At 36.8% G+C, this 18,866-nt stretch overlaps 1 protein-coding gene across 5 annotated transcripts in view; it reads left to right on the top strand.

Annotated features, from left to right (window-relative positions):
* The window catches only part of LOC149569825 (uncharacterized), a 217,515-nt gene that overhangs the window by 122,121 nt on the left and 76,528 nt on the right, over nucleotides 1-18,866 (top strand). For all 5 annotated transcript variants that reach the window (XM_089822553.1, XM_089822549.1, XM_089822548.1 and 2 more), the window contains one exon: nucleotides 5,340-5,485. In XM_089822553.1, the coding sequence (XP_089678679.1) occupies nucleotides 5,340-5,485 (146 nt within the window). The remainder of the gene's footprint in view (nucleotides 1-5,339; nucleotides 5,486-18,866) is intronic.

Here is an 18,866-nt window from a genome sequence, read left to right as displayed (position 1 = left end):
GACTTGAACAGCTCATAGTGTTACTGAAAATAATTAAAAGTAAAGAAAAGCTAGAGCCAACAAGAATGATTAAATCGGCACAATTTGTATCATTTAATGATATTAGGAGTAGATATAAGGAAGGTAAGCACTTAGAGGCATAGGGCCTATCATCACCAAACAATTTATCTCTCTTCGTATAAGATATATGAAGAGAGTCAATTTGATTATTCAATAAGGAGGGAAGACAAATAATTAGTAAAATATGACTTCTCTCTATAGATAAAGCATAAATATAAACATCATCAGAGTTTCAAATCTGAATCATCTTTTGATTTGATGCATATGGGCATTCATTGGAGCAATGTGTATTAAGGACAGTGATGTGCAGAGGAATATTACTCCTAGAAAAGAAGAATGATGCATTAGGAATGTTGTTAAGTGATAACATACGAGACTATATAAAGACAAGACAAGGGGCTATTTCATCGAGAGGGAGCAGATTGTGATGGAGTTTTGTTCTATGATCAAGATTGGTTGTTCAGATTGTCATCTTTTGACAATAGCTCAAGGGTGAGTAACTAGAGGATCTAGTTTAGTTTACATTGAAGGATCTTAGACATTTTGCTTCAGAGGGAGTTCGACAGGCATCCTTGGGCGAAGAGAGCCTCTAAGGGAGTAACTACAAGACTTGACTTCCCAAGGACCATTGTTTAGAGGGAGAATTTTGAGGTGCAATCCCTTGTAAATGATATCTTTTCTATGAGGGAGAAGTTCCAAGTCAAATTCCTTGTAATGCATTCTCCTCTATGAGAGAGAAGTTGAGTGAAAGACCTTGTACCATCCTTTGACTTGGTTCATGGTGGTTACTATTTTGCATATGTGGATTCTGTCATGTAAGGTGACGATCTTTCATCAATATATGCATATTTGGAGGGTTGCTATTGTAAGGTGACGATCTTATCAATAATTTGACTTGTTATCATGATAGACTACATTAAGTTGCAGTCCTGTAGTGCCAGTAGCCATGATAACGAATGTATCATGATTAGACTATATTAACTTGTTGTCCCGGAGTGCTAAAGATCATGATACTTGTCATGATAGAGTTCATGAGATGTTGATTACTAGTTATTTGATCAACTTCATTAAGTTGTTGTCCCGGAGTGCCGGAAATCAGATAACTCATATCCCTACTAGGATATAACATATTCTTTTGGTAGGCATCAAGGATTTGATGCTAGTGCACATACCAAAAGAATATAAGCATGGTGAATATCATATGATTGATGTTTCTTGTTGAAACATACTTCAGATTGTATTGAAAGATAACATCTGAGTTGATGGATATATGTTGATATTCTTAAATATGCCATTCCAGGAATATCATACTGAGATGATATCTCTTCTTATACTCGAGAGCATAATGTGTTCTATAACAATCCTCCCTAGTTTAGAGGGAGTGTTAAGTTTGTAGCTTCAGTCGGATTGATTTGATCATGAGATACATTGTTGATGGTAAATCATCATCTCTCTCTCTCTCTCTCTCTCTCTCTCTCTCTCTCTCTCTCTATCTATCTATCTATCTATATATATATGGTTATTTATATTATTAATATATTAACTAATGATGATTAACCCTAGAGAGATGTCTCCTTTCATATTTATGAGTCTTCAAATCGCCATTTGGAAGACACCAATAACAATGGCAGTGGTACTACATTTGCAGTAAACGATCATATAACCTTAACAATATACCCATACTCTATATAGGATTTGAAGTCTTCTAACCACCCAAAAACACATCCCCACACCAACACTCAATCACTCCCCATGGAGATACTTGTTAAACTTGGACTGTTATTGATTTGCTATTCCTGGCAGCCACAGTCCTATTAGGACAGTCAACATTGACAAGTGTTTGTTTAACAAAAATGACTGAAATTCTATTGGCACAGGTCTGCAAAATCTCTATGTATATTTCCTTGCCATCCTTCCTTGACAAAACACAAGTGACACATACTTTGATTTGGTCCTTTGTCTTCACTGTCATTTGATATTCTGATACATGAGAATATCAGACCGTCCCTCTTTTGCACGTGCAAACTTTTCTACCAATCACTGCAACTTTGGAATATGAGAACATACATATTACAGGCCATTCCACCACATTATAGGGCCTTTGACCAGTGGAAAGCAAAGATGTACTTTTTTATTGCTCACTGGTTACCCTACCAAAGGTTTATACCAGTTCTGTCTAAAATTGCAATATCTCGCTCAAAACTTAACAAGAATTGATGAGACTAAATGCATTAGAAGGTAGATTCACATATCTTTCAAGCCCAATTGGTCTAAGATCAGGATGTGAAATATATAGTCCGTGCAATGCCCTGCAACAGCCTGCAACTTCTAGGAAAAATACATTTCAAACCTTCCCTTAGTAAAATGATCATACCTTTTTGTAAACTTAAATTCACCCAAATGAAAAAAAATCAAACCTAGAAGTACTTCTCCATCTTCTTCTATTGGTTTCAGTACTGTACTGTACTGCATAATACATGGCCATACCAAAGGAAACAATTAGACTGTAACAGAAAAAATGCAATGTAGTACGTGCAAGATTTTTTTCTTTTTTCATTCAATGCTTCTCCAACCTCTGTATTTGAATTGGGAGGTCATATTTATGCTTGTACAATCAATTCAAATTGTTTCAACCAACCAACATTTTTTAAAACAAAAACAACAATTTTTTAAAAAGTTGCTTGACAACTGTTTGAGCAACATTTTTGAAACTTTTACAATATTTAACCAATGTACTTTAACTTTCGAAAATGGATGAATATGGCCACAAATGGTCATAAATGACCTTATTAGACTCAAAAACACCAAAACGCACTAAAAACCAAAAGAGCGACATAATGCATACTTATGAGGCTCGTAATGCCCCTGCATCATACTTGTATATACTTATTGTTTTACAAAGACAAATTGCTAATTTTATAATGCTTCAGAGTTAGACTATCAAGCTACCAGCCATCCACTTTCCACATGGGGATGCCATTTTGTACCCATTTACATTTAAATATATCTAGACTCAACTTGTTTCTTTTGTTTACTCGTTACAAACTCATTAGATGCATCACCTTATTGAATTTTGCGAAAAAATGCATTTCAAAACTAATTTAAGATTTTTTTTAGTTACTGATTTTTTCCCAATAAGTTGTCAATTAATATCTCTGATTTTTGGCTGATTTCTTTTGGCCCTTGGCGATAAGTTGCTACAACAACAATTTCAACTATGTGCATACATATGAATCTAGTAGGGCAAGAAAGTGTTGCACTTGTTCTATATATTCCCATTTCTTAGGAGTTGCATGATACGTAATGAGGAACACATCAGGAGGTAAGAGGATGGGTCAGTGAGACCAGGAAACAAGAAGAGGATTTCCTCATTGAATTGGTCAAACCCTATGACAAAACCACATATTTGATGAATAAAGTCCAAGAGTTGGAGGAGATATGGTGAGAATCTCAGCCAATTGGAGACGAGAGGATTCCTCTTGTTAAGGCATTAAGGAGTGTCCCCTTTTTCATTTCAACATATGGAGTAATTGAGAGAGGTAGTGCATATGAATTTGGTGATTAGTACCATTCCTTGTCCATTAGGTGTACATTTGAGCTTGCATACGATGTTTGTCCTTATATTGAGGGTCCTTTCCTTGAGATACATTTGAAAGTCCTTGTTTCAACCAAGGAATTACTTGGACTTGACATTGATGCTTCTAGTGAGTTGGATTTAGAGAAGTTAAAAGAAAAGATGCAATCAGTTTACTTCAGAAATATGGAATCCATTAAGAAGAGTTATTTGGATGGTTTTCTCTCCCTTATGATTTCCATTAATGATTTGCAGAGGCATACATAAGATTGGGATATCATATTTGATTCTTGCACGGGAGGTTAGAGGTGATTGAATTACTATATAGCAGCCTACCCAACATTGCTATGGATGAACTTGGTACAATTATGATTAAGTTCATTGAATATGCTAGAAGGAGAAAGAGAAGGGGGTACATCTCTTGGATGATGACTTGTACGATGACTAGGCATCTTTGTTTTTTCTTATTGGTCCTCATGTCTTTAATTTTTTTCATTGGCTCGTTTTGAACTGCTTCATTTTTATTGGCTATGCATTTAATGATTGTAGCAACCCTAATTAAGGTGTTCTTTGATTAAATATGGGCCATTGACTCTGATTTAATCTTGTCCATTCATTGTAATTTGGGCTCCTATATAAACCCCACTACTCTCATTTGTAAAGGAGATTGTTGGAGAATTGTTGCAAATATACTGCGAAATTTGCTCTATGTTTATTGTTGTGTTGTGCATAGTGAATACTTGTAGTTAATTGGAGTATTGCATGGTGCTCTGCATTCCTCATTTAGAATAGATTTAATTTCAAGTATTTAGTTAGAATTTTCTTTGAATAGTTTAGCTAGGTAAAAGTAATTGTGAATGCATTCTTGCTTGACTTGATCTTAGACCAAGAAGCTGCCTGCTTACTGATTGTAAGTCTCACCTTGAGTGGTCGAATGGCATTATTATGAGTTTAACTTCAATTGGTACTTGCTCATTGATTTGCATCCATAGGCAGGATTGGATGAAATAGAAGTAAACTAACATCTTTCTTACACAGCTTAGAAATTGCACTAGGTGGCGAAGTTGATGACAAGACTGCATCTAATAGAGTCCAAAGATATTCACTATTCTTTGCATCCTTGAATAGAAGTAAAGTAGTTAGAATCGTAATTTTAAGTTTATTGTATTTCATTTTGTGAATTGAAAGTCATTATATTTTTCATTGCACATTGTGTAGCCATATCATTCAAAGTCTAGTTGACATGGTCCTAGTAAACTAGTGCAAGTCCCCTCCGCGAAACTAGCATATCACATCATAGTAATTGTGTTAAATCCACCATTTGAAGGGACCTTGGAGTTGCCTCTATGATCTTTTCATGCAATCTTTAACATGCATGGTCTCTTAATTCAAGAGAGGATACAATATTTGGTGTTTCATCTCAAAGCATTGAGTGTCTCATCCTATATGTTGTAGTGGTATAAAAATCACATCAACAAGCAGTTTACATGTTTGTATACAAAAGTGAATAAATAATATTTTATTGCTTCACAGATAAACTGAAATATGTTTTTTTTTCTAAGTAGTTGTTTTTCATTTTTGCTCTGTACTTTATGATTAGTAATAAAATTCATTTATTACGAAAACACAAATCCATATCTAATTGTAAGGTAAACTAGACTTAAACCTATATGGGTTATCTTATTGAATTTCATCTTTCATACAGGCTTGCTCTCATGGCCATGAGGAATGTGCAAAGGAACTGTTGGACAAGGGCTCGAGAATAAGTCCACACAAGACTAATGGATTCACTCCATTGCATTATGCTGCTGCTGGAGGTCATACTTATATTGTTCGCTTGCTTATCGCAAGGTGCCAATCATACTGTGTGCTTGATGTTCTATGCTAAAATAATTTTTTTCTTTTTAATTTATATTTTTATTACTTATTAGTGAATGATATTGTTCTTGGTTGTGCTTTTTGATTAACGATAACATGTTTTTTTTTGTATATAGAAGGAATGAAAGGAAAATATATTAATGTCCACAAATGACCAAAAATATATCAATGGGATTGGAACATTTACCAAGTGAAATAGTAAAGGACTCTGGCAGAAAAAGAGTCCCTAGATATAAACCAAAAACATACAGGAGTTGACCTAGAAAAATGCACACTCCTAAGCAAGCAGAATGATAAACGAAAAAGAGGGTAAAGACCATTTAAGCTTATATATATAAATAAAACCATTTAGGTGAGCAACCGAAATCCTTGAATGCCATTTTCTGAGACATCTTGGAGGAGCCAATGAGAAACTCATTGATCACATGGATAGTACCAATGCAGCGTCTGAGAATGCTTGCTGAGGAAATTCCAAAGCTAAGGGATCAAGCTTATATTTAGTATGCCCAAATTAGGCTGTGAGTTGGATGTTACAGTAGAAGACCATTCTCAGAGGTTTTTAAAGGCAAATATACAAGCAGACTTGACCTTGAGAATGGTCAGATTTGATTAGAGAATGTTCAGTATAAAGAGCAACTCTGTTATGATTTAATTTTGAAAACTCAAAATAAGTTGAAGAAAGGTGTTCGGAGGCAGTGTGACCTGATTTTGTGCTTTATTTGTAATCAGCATTCTTAAACACTTCTTACTAGCAGCAGACTTATGTTCTGGTTGATCTGTATCTCTTTTCCAATATTAATACAAGATTTTGTATTTTTGCCCATAAATAAAGACAGTAGTCACACTAAAATTGTAGCTTGTAAAGATAAAGAATTTAATGGTTAGTCTTGTATATCTTTTATGTACATGTATGAGATCTCTAATTATGGATGCATTGTCTTGGACGTCCTTCCTCAATACATGATAGGACTAGACACTGATATTTTTATTAAGAATTGACTTATTGCTTATAAAATATTAAGAATATGAAAGTAAATGGCATGGATCTATGTCAACTAAAGTTTTATGGGTTATGCAATCTAGAAGGTCATGCATTGCTTGTCTGGGGAGGTAAGTCTTTAGGTACATGTACTGTGATAGTTAAACCTTTTTTATGAACTTCTTTACAAAGTCAGCAAAGTATGTATTATAGATCTGTACAGAGTATTATCCACAAGCTTTGAAAATATGACTTGCAACTTGGTCCTCTCTGTTGTTCATCTAATTTCATTGGTCTTCTGCTTAGAGTCTCTTTCTATCTGTTTCCAGAAGAGTGTCACGCGCCTCTTTCATCCCATAACAATTTGAGAACAATTTTTTTTCTCATTTCATACATTTAGCATCTTTTTCTCCCACATTTTTCCTGCCACGATATTTGATAACTATAGCATTAACAATACTGTGATATCCATTACCATAGACTAGTAGGAAGGAGTGATCATAGCAAGATCTAACTGCAGAACAAATTCTCGTGTTCAGTATTTCTTTTAATCTGCTTTCAGAAAACAATATCATGATCCCCTTCACCCCATAGCAAATGATATTAATGTCTTTTTCGTGTCATACATTCATCATTTGTTTCTCCTCAACTTCCTAGTATTATATGCAATTGCTAAGGCATTAGCAATGCTGTGACTCTCATTATGATGGGCAACTATGAAGTGATCATAGCAACATAAAACAAAAACAAGGAGCACCAAAACCACAAAATAGTTGTTGCCATTATCTATCAGCTCTTATGCTAATCAATTCCATTTTATCACCATAGGAATTTTGTGTTATAGTTTATCATTCCCCAAACATGCATGCCTAATATTATCATTAACTAATTTTTCTGTGACATGTACACACATTCATGATATAGCTTAGGTTGATGGTGAAATCTATATGGTACAATTGATTTGTTAGCCATTTTTCCCTCAATCAATACTAAGTGCAAATAGGAAGGATATTATTTGTAATGGACACTAGAAAATCATGTCCTTTATTTGTATTTTCTGATTAACAAAATAAATGAAAACAGATGTAGAAATATAAAATAAACCCCTAAATAATCTATGATGTGACAATGGTTCAAAGTAATGCAAATTTCATTTTTTTTTTTACTTGTGAAAGACTGAAAAAAATTACTAGCCAACCAAAGTAGAGAAGATTGTCAAGTTTCTGCACAACAGCTCGTAGCTGTATAGCAAAGGCTAGAGGGGGTAGAATTTAGTGCACAAACCTTACAGTACTACCCAGAAATCTTGCTAAAAGCTGGCACAACAATTTATGAAGTGTAATTTCCCTAGTATGAACTCAACCCCTGCATCTGACTGAAAAATAGGGGAAACAATGCATACAACAATTTACTTGCAAGTAAAATTGCTAGGTTGCATGGGTACATGTATCCACACCACTGGCATGCGTACCCAAGTACCCAAGTACCAGGTACATGTAGCCCAAGTACCGGGTACTTAGTGGAGAACATCATAGCTAAGGTTCTTGATTAAGATTTCTGATATTTGTTTCAATTGTTTTCTGTGCACCAGCTTAATAGTTAATTCAATACGTAATCAATTTGAAACTTATGACTCAATACTGATTAATAGTAAACTTTATCACTGTTCAAGTTAGAATTTTATCATTTGCAATATGGCATTGTTATATGATTTATGATCTTGTGATATTGCTATTAGGATTTACAAATATATTGCAAATCTAAAACTGAAAACAATAGATTACGTTTGCAAACTTTATCACTGTTCTTGTTTTGAAAAACCATTGACATGACTCAATTTTTTCAGATTTTGTATAAATATTAAATTAGATTAAAAAAATTAATGTACCCAAGTACCCCCATCCCCTATTTTGGAAAATACCTGTACCCATACCTGTACCAGTACCTTAAGTACCCAAGTAGCCTCGTATTACAAAGTAATTGGTAAAATAGTTGCTTGTTATTAATAGAGATCGAAAGGTCTATATATACAAAAGAATAAAGCAATGTTTCCTTAGGAAACACTCGTAAAGAATAGAAATACTCTATTCTAGTTAAAAGAAAGCTAAAGAAAGCTAACCGATAACTACATCTAACAAAATATTAGAACATTCTAATATTTACAATAGATTACAAACAGATAACCATTAACTAATAATAGAAGCTTATCTATTATTTCAATACCCTCCCTTAATGGTTAGTCTATCCACAACACCAAGTTGTCCTCTGAATTTGACAAACTTATTAGAACCAAGAGGCTTGGTGAGAATGTCTGCAGTCTATTCTGGGTTAGGAACATATTGTAAGTCTATTGTCCTATCTTCAACTAGTTGTTGTATGTAGTGATAGTGAACATCCACATGCTTGGTTCGTTCATGGAAAATTGGATTTCGTGCTAAATTGAGAACACCTTCTTTATCAACAAAGTGGTTGGTCCTGCTAGTGACATCTGCATATCCCCAAGCATCCGACGAAGCCAAACAACTTCACAACCTTCCTTGACTGTCCCTTTGTATTCGGCCTCTGTAGAGGAGAGAGAAACTGCCTGCTGCTTCTCACTGGTCCATGTGATGGCACCTAATCCCGAATTGATCACATATCCAGAAGATGACTTTTTATCGCAAATAGAGCCTGTCCAATCTGAATTAGTGAACCCATTGAGTCGAGGATTAGTACTTCGAGAGTAAAAAAGTCCATAATTTGAAGTGATCTTCACATAACGAAGCACACACTTTGCTGCCATCCAATGATCAGCCTTAGGAACTGTCATAAAACATGAGATGTAGATGATTGCAAAGCTAATATTAGGCCTAGTAGCTAAGAGGTAGATGAGGCTACCTACTAGTTGCCTGTATGTAGTATCATCAACGGGAGGAGAATCAGAATTGACTGATAACTTAAGACTTTTCTCCATGGGTGTAGATGTAGGCTTGCAATCCTACATACAGAATTTGTCTAACAGAGCCCTGCATATTTGGACTGAGAGATAAATACTAAGTTATCAATGCGTCTAGGATGGAGGGGGATGCAGATGCTAGTGTTCTAGTGTATGGATGCGTCTAGGATGCGCGGGGGGTGCTGTCAGGAAGCTTTTCCTTCTCCTGCAGATGCGCGCAGGGTGCTTGGGAGAGCATCCCGTGAGCATCCAGATGCTTTGAGCGGCCAATCACTTAAGAGACTTTTTAAAACATGTGCTTTATATGTTTTTTTATTAAATTTTTCTCGTATTTGCCTCAGAACCCTAAAATGACCCTAAAAGAGGCCATTCATTGCCCATTCTTCCCATTTTGTTTGCAGTTGGCCTCTGTTCTCATTTGGTCTCCATTGTGGCAGTATGAAAGCAAGGTCATTAATTTTGAAGAGGATCATTCTTAGGGTGTCTAATGAGCTTCCACAAAGGACGATTAAGCATCTAAAGTAAGCATTTGATCCATTTCATGAGCTTTTCTAGTGATTTTTTTTTAGATCTTCATGAATTTTTCAAGTTTTAGAAGAATGTTTTCAAGATTTTTCGTTTTAAAAAAAAGGAAATGAAGGAATAAGTGTAGCCATCTTTATTTAGTATTTTTGTATTGTATATTTGCACTGTATGTTTCATGTTCATAGTTTTTTTAAACATATCTAAGCCAATTTTTTCTATTTTCTTATTAGATTCATAGTTTCTATTGTGCAAGAATGACTACTACTAATAGTCAAAGTTCAGCAGTAGGGTAAGAACGAAGTGATAACTTCAATATTGAAGTGGCATCTCCATTTTGGAGACACACGACAAGATCATCATAGGTTTCCAGAGGTAGGCTACATTTGGAGATGCAATGCATGTTATAGTAAACCATTCAACAACTTGTATTCTCAGGTCAAAGCTCATTTTATAGGCCCTACTGGTAAAAGAATAGCATTGTGCAAGGGAAGTAAAGATGGAAAAAGGTTGAGTGATGCACAGTTAGCTGGATTCATAAAAGAACAAGAGGCTGCTGATTGTTTAGTGAACAAATAGAAAACAAGTTTGTAAAAACCTTCATCTACAAAGAGCAAAGTGAATGTGCCTTCCGATCATGTTGCATCCTCCAAACATCCATTCTTGGAAGTGGGAGAGGAGGATGATGAAGCAAAAGTTATAACTCGCAAAAGAGGTCCATTGGATCAAGCATTCAAAATGGAGGCAAAAGAGATTGCTGATGAAGCACTTGAACGTTGCCGTTATGCCAATGATCTTCCTTTCAATTTGGTAAGATCGCCATATTGGAAGGAAATGGTTGCAACCATCCTTAGAGCACTAGCTGATTACATTAGCCCTAGGTTTGAAAAGGTGCATATTATTTTGCAAAAAGAAATAGACAAAGCTCTTCAACCAATTAGGACATCTTGGAAAACTTCCGACATAACTATTGTGTCTGATGGATGGAAAGACACAAGAAACCAACTATTGATAAATGTGATTGCAATGTTCCCCAAAGGGGTAATGTTTTTGAGGGCTATTGATTGTGAAGGACAAGTTAAGGATTCACAATTCATTTCTAGAATTCTCATTGAGGCAATAGAGATGGTGGGTAGTGAGAATGTGGTCTAGGTGGTCCCAAATAATGCTACAAATTGTAGGGGTGCAGGTGCTTTGGTTGAGTCTCAATACGATCATATTTTTTGGACATCGTGCACCGTACACTCTCTCAACTTGGTCATGCAACAAATTGGCACCCAAATAGATTGGGTGAAGCAAATATACCAAGAGGGAGAGGAGCTACAAATGTCTGTGACAAACCACCACATGTCACAATCTATATTCAGATCATTCTCCAAGTTGGAGTTGTTGAAGGTAGATTTAAAATTGTAATTACTTAGTTTCATTTATTTATTTATTTTGAATAAGTTTTATGTTCATGTTCAATTATCAAATTTCTTTTTTATAACTTCATTTTATATTTGATGTCATATTGTCAACTTGCTTATAGGTTGCTGAGACTAGATTTGCATCTCATACTATTGTTCTGAAACAACTCCTTAAGGTGCAATCAACATTGGGCCAAATGGTTATTTGTAACCAATGGGCTATATGGAAGGCTTCAAATTTAGAGAGAGCCTTGAAGGTTAGGGGTATGATCTTAAATGAGCATTGGTGGGCTCTTGTGCAATTTGTATTGGATTTCACTGAGTGTATCATGACTATGCTACGCTTTGCCGATACAAATGCACCTTTCTTGGGGTATGTGTATGATGGCATGGACACCATGGTAGAAAAGGTAAAGCTTTCCATACAAGCACATGAGAGTAATCCCATAGAACGTGAAGTCTTGTGCAAAAAGGTGGAGGATATCATTCATCATCGTTGGGAGAGGATGACTACCCCATTGCACTTCCTTGCATATGCCTTATCTCCAAGGTACTGTAGCCAGGAAATACTTGCTATGCCAGATAGAATTGCACCATATGCGGATGAAGAAGTTGCTACTAGGTGCTACATTGCATTTGCAAGACTCTTCCCAAATGATGAAATGCACAAAAAGGTGAAGCAAGAATTTGATTTATTTGCTCTAGGATCAAAACTTACTCCATATGCAATAAAGAACCAAAATGACATGGGAGCTATCACATGGTGGTACATGTATGGTCAACCATTCAAGCATCTACAACCTCTTGCAATCAAGATCCTCTCATAAGTAAGTTTTCATTTATTTATTTATTTAACAATTGCATTCTACACTTTAGTGTTTAACAATCTCTAATTTGCTTTTCATTTGCATGTTTAATTTTAAATTTTATGAACACTATTCAGGTTGCAAGTTCTTCTTCTGCTGAACGGAATTGGAGTACATACTCCTATATCCATTCAGTGAAGTGCAATTGGTTGGGCTCAAAGAAAACTGAGGACTTTGTTTATATACATACAAACTTGTGTCTTTTGTCATGTAAGGAGGATGGATACAAGGAAGGGTCAACCAAGCTTTGGGATGTAGCCCCTGAATGTGCAAACTTGGATGCAACACTTCAGGATCTTACTGTGATGATGGATGATGATGTTGATAACATCATATCACGTGCATCTAGCACAATTGGAACCACACATGGTTCAAATGAACTTGCAAGTGTTGCAACAGGAGAACATGATGAGAATGTGGACTTTTTTGAGAATCCTTATGATTCTAAATGACTGAATGTGTTTTGTGAATCTTGAGCCTTGGCTTTTGATTGATCAACATTGAACCATAAACTATGTTTTGATTTTGTAATTAGAATTGCATTGAAATCTTGAACTTGAGTAATTCACTAATTAGACATTACTTTTATTTGAATTTAATTAGGATAATGATTCAATGATTGGTTTATTTTTGTATATTTCTTGTATTTCTTTGCATACATGAATTATAGTTGACAACTTTACACATATATATATATATACTAATATATATATTTTTATGTATGGACGCACCCAAATGCATCCAAAATCCCCCCCAAAAAAATTCACACATTTGTGCATCCACGCATCAGCACCCCACACCCGCATCAGCATTAGAACCAAAATCGGTAACTTAGGATGAATATACCAGAAGACTGTTGCCAAACCTCAACACCTAGGCAATAATGCATGAGCCCAAGGTTAGTCATATCAAAAGGCTAACATATATTTTGTTTGATTCCTTGAATCAAAGATGCCCAATTGCTAGTAATGATCAAATCATCCACATAAATAACTTGAAGGATGATGTCACTATCAGTATTCTTGATGTACAAATTTGAGTCTGAAGAGCTCCTCTTGAAGCCTTGATCACTGAGGTACTTATCAATTTTTATGTACCATGCCCTAGGGGCCTGTTTCAAACCATAGAGAGCTTTCACTAATTTGAGAACTTAATGGTCTTTATCAACAACCTTGAAACCAGGATGCGGTGTCATGTAGACCTCTTGGTGGAGATCACCATTTAGGAAAGCACTCTTGATGTCCATCTGATGGACCTTCTAGCCAAATTGTGCTGTCGTGGCTAGGACTAATTTGATTGTACTCATCTTTGCAGTAGGAGCAAAGGTCTCCTCACAATCAATGCCTTGACGCTGAGAAAAGCCTTTTGCAACTAAACAAGCTTTGTACTTATCCAAAGTACCCATAATAGTTGTATTTGATTTTGTAAACCCATTTGCAGCCAATGGGTTTCTTCCCTGGTGGAAGATTAGAAAGGACCCAGGTGTTGTTCTTCAATAGGCTCTGGTGTTCATTTTTCATGGCTTGTTCCCACTCTGGAATTCCTTTAGCCTCAGAATATGTTTGAGGTTCAAACACATTATAAATTTTGGCCATGAGAGCAAAATTAATAAACTATGTAGGTTTCCTCTTTTCTTGAGCAATTCTCCCATCAATGAGCTCATCATTCCGAAAATCAACAAGTGTCATTGCCCACCACTTAGGTCGGAGAGGAGAACGACCAACATTAGTATCAGGAGATGCTTGGTGATTAGGCTCCTCATTAGAAGAATTTAGATCGAACTTAGGTGAAACATCTACAAATCAAGGTGATCCTGTAAGAGAAGATGGAGGTGTCTATATAGGGATCACCGATCTAACTAAAGTTGTAGGAGCTATTGGAGCCATCCCATTAGGTGGACCTAATGGAAGCCTAACTCCTAAATCGCGAGCCTTCATAGGATGGTCTGCTGGATTAGGGATAAGAGAAGCATGCATGAATGGTCCTCGTTGCTCATCAAAGACTACATCACAACTGTACAGGAGACTATGTCTCAGTGTCAATCAGGTAGTAGGCTTTTTGAGAACTACTATATCCAACAAGCATGAGTTTTAGACTCTTTGATCCAATTTGTTGCGTGACACATCAGGGATTCAAACAAAAGCAAGGGAGCCAAAAACTTTTAGGTGACTAATTTTGGGCTTGCTACCTGACAGAGCCTCTTTCAAAGTTTTACCTTTGATTACCACGGTGGGTGATCGGTTCAAAAGATAAATTGCAGTGTTAATTGCTTCTGTCCAGTACTTCTTTCGAACATGTTTGTATTCGAGCATGGATCGAGCCATCTCGGTGATTGTTCTGTTCTGATGTTCAACTATACTGTTCTGTTGTGGTGTGTAGGGTGTGGTTAAGTGATGTTCGATGCCATGAGTAACCAAGAAGCTAGAGAAGTCATTAGAACAAAATGCCCCCCCATTGTGAAACTTAAGAGTAATAATAGATTTCCTAGACTCTTTTTCAACTAAAGATTTAAACTTCCGAAATATAGGAAATGCATGTGAATTCTTTTTAAGAAAATACACCCACATTTTTCTACTAAAATCATCAACAAACAACAGAAAATACCTACACCCAAGAATCAAAGGAGTGGCCATAGGGCCGTAGATATCAGCATGAACAAGCTGAAGTACTTGAGAAGCTCGCCATGAATTGCCACTTATGAGAGGTGTACGATGTTGCTTCCCAGCTTGGCATGCATCACAAACTCCAAGCTATTGAGTTTGAATCTCTCGCAAACCGAGTACAAGATCATACCAAGCAAGCTGAGAGAGATGATGCACATTTAAGTGCCCATATTGTTGATGCCAAAGTGTGCCAACAAAAGAATGACAAGCAACCATAGCTAAGTTCTGAGAATCACCAAAATCAGTAAGTCAAAAAGACCATGATCTTTAAGACCCACTATAACAATTGACTGAGTCATCCTATCAATGATGGTACACTGATGTGAACTGAAGGTGGCATCCAATTGTGGAGAATGTCGCAGTAACTGACTGACTGAGAATAGATTTAGTTCCATCCCTGGAACATAGTACACAATGAGGAAAATGAGATTCCTCCCAGCAGACTGAATTTGAATGTTGTCTTTACCGACAACGGTGTACTCTTCTTTGCCACCAAAAATAACAGAATCTGTGTAAGGCTAGTAGTCAGTGAACCAGTCTCTTGTAATAACCCTTATAGGTTATAACTTCTTCAAACACAAAAAAACTTTATACTTCAGTTGTTTGACATTTCGTCAAACACTTTGCAAGCAAGCTCTGATACCACTGTAATAACCCTCCTCAAATCTGCCCTCAAAAAATGTTGATGAAAGCTCAAGGAATTTCATCAAACAATTCACATGCAAGGGATGCATGGCTGATATAGTATTTCAGCTAGCTTCAAATGACTTTTTCTTCAATTTGCATCAATGAGAATCTTGTGCTAGAAGACTACAATGAACTACACAATGACCTAACATGAGTGTGCTACTAATTTTGACAATATTCAGTGCATATATATGATCTAAGCATGAGAAATGAACACCTAGAGCCAACTGACATTTTTACAAATAGTTGGTTTGCAAACTAACTAGCTGATAAATAATGATATTAAATTGCTTAAATGACACCAGCAACTATTATCTTCTTAATTGCAATGAAAAATACAATGCTCATGAAATATGGCCAAGACTTTGGCATTTACATGGATTACAAAATGATAATGCTGGTATAATGCACATTTATAGCTGAAAGCTTATAACACCTTAAAAAGCAATACTAACAAAAGAACCTGGTTGTAGATGGCTGTAATAATTTCCTTCAATGCTGTCCCTTCTGCTTTGCTTTTTTCGAACTGCTTTTTCGGTTCCGCTTTTTTGGATTGCTTTTTCGGATTGCTACTATGTTGAATCTCAAGACCACATCTTTCAATGGCGTCAAAATTTTCAGCTTGAAGGGATTTCGTCCTTCAAACTATTGAGACATAATTTCCAGAAAATTCTCCAATTTCTTTGATATTTCCAAGCATGCCTAAAAGAAGCTCTTCCATTTCTTTTATAGTGTTCTCACAAGGGCTCAATCCTTCGTTTTCTCAATGTGGGATAAAACATCACTCCCTTTTACGTAACTTATGTCTCCAATGTGCTATAAAATAAAGGGGACTCTTTTAATTTAAATATTTTCCACAAACTATAGTCTATGCATTAATAAAGTTAAATATTTAACTTTATAAAATAGTTTTATCAATGCATAACAAATCTTATCAATGATAAACATGTCTTCTTGCTGATTTTAAACAATTACCATCGACATACCGCTGCCACTAGATGTCCGACCATATCCAAGATGACTTACTATAAATAGTAAGTATGCCCAAAATTGCCTCAAAACCCCTCAGAAAGACCTGCAACTGAAACTATCTAGGCCAAATGGCCTCTAAGTCCCTTTAATGTCCTGGTTAGCCTACGAGACCGTGGGAAAATAGGCTAACGACAACATCATGCTATGAATGCTAAAAAGGGGACATTACAGTCCGCCCTTCCCAAAATTGCTTGTCCCCAAGCAATGGTCGAACAACAATCCAATCAATCCACCTGGATCCCAAATGTAGTCATGAACTATACTGCTGTCAATCAATATAGGCTCCTGCAACAACCTCTAAAAATTAACTAAGAGGAATCCATAATCAAATTGACAATTACAGCTCAACCAAACTCCAAAATCACAACTGCCACAGTCAGAAACCCACGAGACACAAACTCTTAGAACATCAGAACTCAAGTAAAGTGAACAAATCAAGCTGCCAACACAGTAAATACCATCAACGCATCCCACTGGCCTATACGGAATGTATAATCCAACTCTGCAACAATGGTGAACGCTCCTGAATGAAACTGCACCACGTATGGAGAATCCACACACTGCAGAACTCCTGCAGTCAACACAACTCTGCAGATCACCGGCCACTGTCTCATAACCATAACTCCCATGCACCGCTGATGGTGAAAAGACATCACAAGATAAACAGCAAGAAATGGAACCCAAACCAAATTTGCTTGCCATCAACTCCTCAACACAAGGATCAAATGCTAACTGATGTACATACCCTATAGTATAATGCTGATAAAAAGAACCAACCTCAGTCAACAACTCACCATGAACAAGTGATACAACCCACTGTGATTGATCACCAGTTAAGTCAGGAGATGTCATAGCCAAAGGCGTAGAATCAATAACAACAACCGCTGAAGCATCACTCCCAAACTCCTGCTCTAAGTCATGTCTTATCAAGCTGTCAACAATAGAACCTATCGCCATGTCATGCCCATCACAACTCTCATCCCGAGGCGTCAAACCATCCCATAACTGATGACAAGCACTAGGAACCAAAGTACATCTCTGTATCATCATCTCATCAACATGGTCATCAAAGGTAAATTGATGAGCATACCTCACAGTGTAATGCCAATAGAATGCGCCAATCTTAGTCAGTGGCTCAGACTGCAATCGATCATTAACCATGTTGGAACTGACTATTACCTCCGAAGACATCACCAAGGGAGTAGTATTACTAGCATGAACCATGCCAATTGCCGGCTCACCAATATCACACATGATCTTTGATACAACATCTCTAGTCTCCGTGCCATTAGTACTAGAGGCCACCACCATGTCAGGCATACCACAACAATCTGCTGCAGCACCCAACTCAACTGATGCTGACTCTAGTGGGAACGAACCCGATATGCCAATGTTAGTATCAAGGATGGATGCATTCCCATCTCCACTGTCTTTGACAATCTCAACCATGGACATCCTCGGATCACCAGACACCACAGCTTGTGACTGTACAGAATTTAGTAAAGACTGCAGTCGCTTTAACTCCACGGTCACCTTAGCCAAATGAAATTGTGACTCCTCGAAAGCCAACTGTGTACTCTCAAGAATCTCAGAAGTCACCTCGAGCTGCTGAGTAAGCTCACTCACCTCATCTTCCTTGGCCAATAATGCTTCGTATGCCGTACTCCCCCACTCCATAAGATAATCTCTGTCGGCTACCAACTGCATATAATTCTATCTCAGAATCCGAATAGCCTCCCATAAAGAGTGGATTTCTGTCAAGGAAAGATAACTGCCTCCTTGCTCATCACTAGTAGGAGAACCCCATCCATAAACTGCTAACAACTGGCGAGCAGCATCAAAATGTTCGCACGCAATAGCAATGTCTCGCTTGCCAACTCTCAGCTGACTAGACACATGATTGTGCCGATTGGTCGAACTCCTATACTCTATCCCTGGTACACTGTCCAAAGGAGTAACCTCAAAATAGCTATCATCTGTAATACTCAGATCCTGGGACTCTCCTGTAAACCCTGTCATCTCTGAGAAACCATCAACATGTGACCTGACTGTAAAAGAAAACTGAGTCCCTGCTATATGTGCTAACTCCTGAACTGAGCTAACCTCAAGACAAAGCTCGTCCACATGTCTCTCAGAATCCTGGAGAGCCAACTGAATACACACCAAAGAATTTCGAGTATCCTCCAGCTCATGAGAAAGCCGGTCAACCTCCTCCTCCTTCTTCAATGCATCTAAATAGATCCTTGCAAGATTAAGGAGAT

Source organism: Cupressus sempervirens, chromosome 3 (genome assembly GCF_028749045.1).
Source record: "Cupressus sempervirens isolate cs-2001-9-10 chromosome 3, ASM2874904v1, whole genome shotgun sequence".
In the NCBI taxonomy this organism is placed as follows: domain Eukaryota; kingdom Viridiplantae; phylum Streptophyta; class Pinopsida; order Cupressales; family Cupressaceae; genus Cupressus; species Cupressus sempervirens.
The sequence above is the reverse complement of the archived record's forward strand: the minus strand, read 5'-3'. Positions and strand labels throughout refer to the sequence as shown.